General features: G+C 35.1%; 1 protein-coding gene across 1 annotated transcript in view; it reads left to right on the top strand.

Annotated features, from left to right (window-relative positions):
• LOC144444689 (E3 ubiquitin-protein ligase RNF217-like) overlaps window positions 1-8,742 on the top strand; it is a 38,254-nt gene that overhangs the window by 12,368 nt on the left and 17,144 nt on the right. The window contains exon 2 of the mRNA XM_078134202.1: window positions 5,512-5,713. Within this exon, the coding sequence (XP_077990328.1) occupies window positions 5,512-5,713 (202 nt within the window). The remainder of the gene's footprint in view (window positions 1-5,511; window positions 5,714-8,742) is intronic.

Here is an 8,742-nt window from a genome sequence, read left to right as displayed (position 1 = left end):
AAATATAAAATAATAAAGAACAGCTATTCAAGTGTTTACTAGTTCTTCTTATTTTACAAAGAACAGTATTTTGTTAATTTGTCAATGCGTACCATAAATACATGTATATACATTGTACTACCTGGCCCAGTTCTGGCACTAGTAGATTTCTTGTACCCGTGGACTATAGTAACTATTTCCCGTTTCTGAAAGCCAAGGGGAACTGTTGCTATATAACAGCATAATGTAGAATTTTGTGAGTGATTAGCCCAAGTATGATGTTATTGAATGTCATTTGAATTTGAAATTTTTATCTCAGCTCTTCGTTCCTCTAGACATGAGGAAGGACTCAAACCCACAGATAGCGTCTTAAGATGTTTCATGCTTGTGCTGGATTAGGATTAACATTTTGGTGTAAAAAACAGTTTTCGGAAAGAGTTGTTTTGACCCAAATAATGATCCTACCTATAATAATGATCTTACATGTACTGTAGTAATCCCTTCAGATGCCAAAGTTAAAACATCCAAAGCTGTAGGATACAAAATATAAGAGGGTCTGGAGAGTTTTGAAAACATCACGATGACTCATTTTCTTTGCCATAACTTTCTTACATCTATTATTTAAAGGATTCAAAGTGTATATATGTATACATCTTACATGCATAGACTAGTGTCAACCATCAAAGTACACTGTACTATATATATAGGGTATACATCTTACATGCATAGACTAGTGTCAACCATCAAATGTAATAAACCCAGTGTCCATTGGTATCAAACACCATGTACATTTGCATAGAGTGGAAGCTAGTGGCCTATACCAGCAACACTTACAAAACGTACTTGGCATAGGCAAATATTCATACTACATATGATCCATTACATAAATATACCATTATAAGTCAATGTTCATTGACTTGAAATAGATAGGAAGTGTGTCAGATATTGTGTGATCTGTTTCAACAATACCTTCAACAATATGGTAGAAAATACTTCACCTATGTTCTTGTAGTACGTTGTACCATTGCACTCACTCAGAGTCAGAGCTGGTAATGAATACACATATGGTATTCCTATCAGAAAAAATATAATTAACAAACACACACATGTACAAAGTCATACAGAAATATAGGCATATCCAAACATACACACACACACACACACACACACACACACACACACACACACACACACACACACACACACACACACACACACACACACACACACACACACACACAATACATACAAACTTGTCGAAATAACATGAATGCACCCAGCTATGCACATGTACAGTATTCACTTCTGGTATTCACACACATACATACATACATACATACATACATACATACATACATACAGACACATATTACATAAAGACGCAGTCACATATACCTATAAACATACACATGTGAGTATGTACATACATACATTTGTACATCACACACACACACACACACACACACACACACACACAAACACACACACACACACATATATACATACATACATACACACATACATATACACATACATACACACACACACACACACACACATATATACATACATACATACACACATACATATACACATACATACACACACACACACACACACACACACACACACACACACACACACACACACACACACACAGTACCTACATATGTATACATACATGAATGTATATATTGAAGTATACATGTACATATGTACATATATGTAACATACGGTATTTAAACACATACATTTCTTAGTTCTGCTACATAGGTGCTTTTTGTTAATACACAAGACATACACAAAGACATAATATACAAACAAATTTAAACACAGACATACCCAGAAACCATTAATTTAAAGGAATATTACAGCTGTAAATTTAACTGAAATGAAAAAAAATCACAATGATCTCATCTCACTGATTTAGTTAGAGTTGTATAAACAAGAGAGACTGTGTGTGTGTGAGTGGATATACTTTTTATTATATTTTTACATGTAGTCACTGTAAATGTCAAAGATGTATATCTTTGATTACATGGTATAGTTAAAAATGATGGGTGCGATTTAATTGACTATATGACATTTGATTGTGTAAGAGTCAGATACCAGCCAAATAGGTATACTTGCTCATCTCTTTCAGTCCAGTAACATTCAGAGTTGTCAGGAAATGAAAGATTTAATTTATTCATCACTGTATCTTTTTCGCTTTCTTTATCATTCATACCTGATTTTTTTTTTTTTGTGTGTGCTAGTTCTTTGTTTATCACTTTTTCCCTTGATCTGTTCTTGCACGCTGTTTCTCAATGTCGCTTTCACTTTGTTCTCTTTTGAACTCTTTGTCCCTCTTTTCTTCCACCTCTCTTATATGCTCCCTTTCCATCTCTCTCCCATCTGTCTGTCTTTGTACATGTCTGTCTGTCTGTCTGTCTGTCCGTCTGTCTGTCTGTCTGTCTGTCTGTCTGTCTGTCTGTCTGTCTGTCTGTCTGTCTGTCTGTCTGTATGTCTGTCTGTCTGTCTGTCACTGTCTTACTTTCTCTCTGTCTCTGTCTATCTGCCTGTCTGTCTTTCTCTTTGTTTTTCTGCCATATTTGATGTTGTACATAAAAAGATAAAATCAAGTAAAAATTTCTTGTATTTCCACATTGTGTATATATGCATCTTTATTTACCTGCTATTAAACTCAGTAACTGCCACAAAAGCCACAAATCAAATACAGCCCTGTGTTACACAAACAAAAATGTTCTTGTGTGAAGGTGTTATTTATACATTGTACAATGCTAGGCTCAAAGGCCATGTTATTTAGTTCCATTGTGTATGCTGTTGTTATGACATCACCATCTTACACATCCAACCAGTCTTCATCATGGTTTCCATGACAACCACATCCTGTGATTCATCATTGTCAGGTTGTGAATTCGTAGAAAGAATTAATATGCAAAAGAACAATGTAGTCAGGATTCACAATTTTTCACCAAAATTGCAGACAAAAAAAAATATGAATCAGTTTATTTTTGCTAATGATAGGTATATGTTTTGATTGTTATGATGGTTGCTTTGGTTTTATTTATTTATTTGCTTATTTTACAGTTTTCTGAAGAGCGATATATTCACATAATTCTGCCATTTTCTATAATATTAAAAAGTGATTGGTCTTTATTTTTTTTCCATTTCCATTCTATGATATATTACTAAATTAAATTTGATAAAATGACGTAAATTAAATTATCTCTAAGGCAAATAACGTCAATAGTGTAGAATTATAGTGGATTCTAAAAACGTAAACTACTACAAAAAAACAATTTTGTAAAACTCTTAAAATGAAGGTTTTCTAGTTTCTATAGTAACTGATGTGGCAATAACATTAAGTAATAGTCAGGTACAAGTACTTGTGTGTCTGTGGCAAGCCAATTTGCCGTAAAAGGGCACCCAGATTTCATAGTCTTTGTGAACAATTTATTTGTGTTAGTTCAATATTGCTGGTTCAATAATGTTCACTGAATATACTGTGTGAACCTGATGATAGTCCGATGATAGGGTGGGATCTAATTCATGTAAGGCAAAAATTTTAAAAAAAATCAGTGTTTCTGGTAACCTGACCGATCTTGAGTGATGCTAGTCTAGTTTCCAGATTAGGGACAGTATTACGTAGTAAAAACTTCATCTCTTTCCCAGTCTAGTCAAGGTCCCAACGAAAGGTGTCAAGTGTGTTTGAACATCATGGTGAGTGAGGAACGAACGGTGCATGTCAGTAGTAATCAATCATAAATTGACAGGCTGTCATCATCGCTCACTAATACATTTGATACAGCTGTTTTAACCATGTTTTGATTATCGCAGGAATTGAGCACGTAATAATGATATGCAAACGTTCAACTCCTCCTCCAGTCTGTTTAAACTAAGATCACATGGGGACGCGAGGATGTCATCATGTTTATTTGAATCCTGTGGGAGGGAGCACAGAATTATGTGTAATCGTTGAGGATCTTGACTAGACTGGGAAAGAGATGAAGTTTTCAATACGTACTGTCCCTGTCTGGAAACTAGACTAGAGTGATACCAAGAGATGTTTCAGTTTCAGGAGACTGGAGTGATTCAGGGGAAACCTTGCTTTGAAGTCCTGTAGTGCAGTACAGCTACAGAATCACTTACCACCTCTAATTACCATTCTAGCTAACAGGGCCAACACAAATGTCAGCATGGTGTTGACACATAGCTTGCAGTAACACTTCACCAGCATGTGTTAGCAACTTGAAGGGTTAATGCAAGCACCAACCTGGTGTTAACACCATGGTAGTCCAGTATTTACACCTGACACACCTAGCTAGCAAATCAGATAAGAGATCATTCTTGAATGATAAAAGTCAGGATTGTTTTATAAGATACATATAAGTTCATGTGTTCTGTGTGTGTTATTTTGTGCAATCAAATATCCCATCCTAATTCTTACATGGGTTGCAAGGAATCAGATATAAAACAATACAGATTTTGCAGTTTTCTCCTCAGGCTAGATTACAAGGATGACAACTAATTAGCATAATGATTTGCATATAAATGACATGGTAATTTGTATTAATGATATGCAGAATGATCAGTGTATAATATATTCTCTTCAACATTGAAACATACTCTGACATGTTTGTATTTAACACATACACACATGGATGTTTGGATCAGTCATTTCTTGAGATCCTTGTGTGAAAATATTGTCATTCAAAGACTTCTAAAGCTCAAAGATTAGTAGAACACTTTTGAAGCACAGTAGAAACCTGCCAAGCATGGCAACCTGGGTGGCAAGGAGGGTGTTAGTACCATACTTTCTCTACAGTGGGGGAGAACACAGCACAGCAGAAACCTGCCAAGCATGGTGTTCTGGGTGGCAAGGATGACTTGAGCACCATACTGTTACAGCCTCAGACAGCAGACTGTCACAAATATAGAGCATACACCAAACTTTCTGTAGTCAGTTACAGCCTCAGAAAACAAACTGTCTGAAATATAGTGTATGCCAAACTTTTGTATAGTCAGTTACAGCATCAGAAAGCAAACTGTCTGAAATATAGTGTACGCCAAACTTTCTATAGTCAGTTACAGCCTCAGAAAGCAAACTGTCTGAAATATAGTGTACGCCAAACTTTCTGTAGTCAGTTACAGCCTCAGAAAACAAACTGTCTGAAATATAGTGTAACCCAAAATTGTACATGTGTACTAAAACATTCTGTTACAGCCTCAGCCAGCCTCTGAAATTTGTGAAGCATACAAAATTTATTCACATCTGAGACTGAGTAATGATGTGAACGGATACCATATGTTGTAGCACAGTATCATCATTAGTATCTGTCATGTTACAGTCACTGCAAGAAATCTGTTGTCATTTCATGATCAGCTGTGTAGAACAGAAAACTATTGTATCAAGTGTCTGTAATCTTCCTGTATGTGTTGCTGGTGGTTTGAAGAAATTAAAAAAGTTGGAGTTTTTTCACGATCTTTATCATCAAAAAAATCACAAGAAGTATTGTTTTATCATTTCAGGTGTACATTCAGAGAAGTTCTGGTTGTGATCACATGACTTGTAAACGATGTAAAACGGAGTTCTGTTACCGCTGTGGCAAGCAGTTTCGTAGTTTGAAATTTATCGGTGATCACTATTCTCGTCTAAGTGTATTTGGATGTAAATACCGCTTTAAACCTGACAATCCAGTGCAGCGTCGAATGGTACGAGGGGCAGTTCTTGGTAAGTTCAAAACTATCAATTTCCAAAATAACTCTATTTAACTGTATATGAATGTAAGTGCGATAATAAGTATTAATGGACTCTGCGTTCATAGTTACAAATGAAAATTTCTATTCACAGAACCAAACATTTTTGGAAGTGAATTCCAGATTTTCACTGAATGTCCTCTCATCACCTCTCATCAGCATTTTCATGGGTATAGTACTTCCAAAATTTTGTTATTCTGTGAGTAGAAATCCTCAGTTGTAACTATGAAAGTAAATTATATAAGAGAAGTTTTACTACTCAAGCTGTGCTTTACAATGAAATTCACATGACCAATGTGAAAGGAAGAGACACAACTGTGATTTTTAGGATAAACTCAATTGATAAGACCCCTGTATATGAACAATTACACTCTTTGAAAGTTCAATTCAAACAATCAACGCTAAGTGTGGTATCTGATAACAGGATGTCCAAAGAGTGTAATTGTTTATATACATAGGTCTTATCAGTTGAGTTTATCTTAAAAATCACAGTTGTGACCATTCCTTTCACACTGGTCAGTTGAATTTCATTGTAATGTGTTATTCATAGGTGTCCATTCCTTTCACGCTGGTCAGTTGAATTTCATTGTAATTTGTTATTTATAGCTGATGATCAATCTTTTTGTATTAAATTGAATATACGTGTTCAGTACCAAACTATTTGCCGCCAAATTTATTTCAATAATTATTTTTCCATAACTTTTTTGCTGCTTTTCAACTTATTTTAGATGTAAGTCATAGAAATTAATCCTTTTTGATCAATTAGTATTTCGATTATCGACAGTAATAAGTAGTATTTGTATCACAACCAAGGAGGCTAATTACATCCCAAGATACAAGAACTTGATTATTATTACAGTAACTGTGTTTTACCGACCTGCTGAACATATTGAAGGATTCTGTCTTCATAGTTTCTCACATATTTCATAAAGTGACATGGGTTACATGAACCTTTTTAGTCAGTGGTAGTAGTGTCACTGTTTTCTGGACGTTTTAGTCAGTGATTGTAGTGTCACTGTTTTCTGGATGTTTTAATCAGTGGTAATAGTATCACTGTTTTCTGGATGTTTTAGTCAGTGGTAGTAGTGTCACTGTTTTCTGGATGTTTTATCAGTGTCTGGGAACTCTTTTGGCAAATGGTATCATTACGACAGTGAGTGGTTGTTGTGTGCTATGACTATGAGGTACATACATAGAGAGGGGTGTATACATATACCCAGACACAAAGCTTTGTAATCGTCGTATGGTTTGATTTTGACTTCTACACTTACTAATCAGGTCAGATTCAGCCAGGTGAACCGTTGCAGTTAGTTTTCTATTGATTTCCATGGGTCTAACAGACGACTATCGAATGAATCTTGTAGTCAAGACCTAATGTTTAGTATTTGATGTGTCATGTACTACTACTAACTTCAAGTCCTATCAGTCAGAATTAGCCTAGTAAACTGTTACAGCTGTAATTTTCTATTGATTTCCATTGAAATACCTACCACCTTATAAATCTGGTAATCAAGATTTGTTTTGTAGTCTGTGCCACTACTGCTAAATTTGAGTCCTGTGTTGCGGGTATTCCTGGAAATCGGTCACTGTACATATTTGTAATGAATGATTTAAGTGAGTGGGCATAATGTTAATGATGAATCGTGCAGTCTAGCTAGTAGCTAGGACAGACAGAAGCCATGAACGGATGGATGGATGGCAGCAATGTATAATTGTCATGAAGCAGTTGAAAGAACACAGGAACATGGTCGGCAGGTGTTTTTTGAGCTTGAAGGACGATGAAGGGAATCGGAAGATAGTATATCATTGATAATTGTTGTAATTATCCATTTGCCATAATTAAAGGGGACAGCCACTCCAGGAGTTAGATGTATTTTCATAAATGTTGGCTTCTGAAGTATCATTTCATGGTTTCACATCAGATAAAGTTTGTGCCATTGGCAAGAAACACCAAATTGAAACTCTATTTCACTTCAGCCTATTGTTCTTACACTGGTTCACTGTTGCATCATGGGACTTAGCAGACATTCATATATATTAGATGCACACTGAATATTCATGATTATGTATCTAAAGGAATAATATATTTAGGAATCATGAATATTCAGTGTGCATTTGATAAATATGCGTGTCTGTTATGTCCTATGAGTCAACGGTACTAAGAACTGTTATGGTTGTATTTGGGAGATAGAAGCAAATAAAAGAGTACCCATGATTGTAGTTGATACGGCCTTCAAGTATGTAAACCTAGAGAAATGCATTGTTGGCTATGTTTTATAGCATTAGCACCATTCCATGTAAGGCTTGCCATCACGTTGAATGTAGTGCATGCAACAGAAATACAACTCTTATCTCTTGTACTTTGTTTAAGAAAACTCAACCCATTCTTATACATGTAGTAACATTGTAAACTCATGAAAAAAAGAGGGGTCATCTTTTAATTTAAACATACAATTTTTTTGATAAAGAGGTCAAACTAATTTTAAAATTCAAAACCCTTTTAGAATCTGATATAGCTGTGGAATACTAGTTGTGTTAACTCTGTATGGAATACAAAAGATCTTGATCTTCTTGAAACTGTGGATCCCCAAATTTTGTTTACAATTTTTCAAAAGGACCTGGACAAGCTTTCAAATGTCGACTTTGGAAAGATTGTAAGAAATTTGATTTTGTGGTAAGCTTGGTCCCTGAGGCACATTAGTGTAACAGTATATGTGAGATATTTAGAGGACACCCTGGCCTTGCTTTATTTCCAGAGGATAATGGCATTGTTGTTTAGAAAAAAATACTTAATCCATGCAATGGTATCATTACAATGGAGTGTGAACAACTCATGTACCATGGAGGTTGTACCAAGACTTAGAAAGTTGCTCATGTACAATGAAGATTGTGCCAAGACTTTGAAAGTAACTCATATACCAAATGATTGTCCTTGAGAATGTTAAAATTAAGCCAAAAGAAGTTTAAAAGATTGGTATATTGATAAAACCTATCTTTAAGTTC

Source organism: Glandiceps talaboti, chromosome 13, assembly GCF_964340395.1.
Source record: "Glandiceps talaboti chromosome 13, keGlaTala1.1, whole genome shotgun sequence".
NCBI classification, from domain to species: Eukaryota; Metazoa; Hemichordata; class Enteropneusta; family Spengelidae; genus Glandiceps; species Glandiceps talaboti.
Note: the sequence above shows the minus strand (reverse complement) of the source record. Positions and strands in the feature narration are given on the sequence as shown.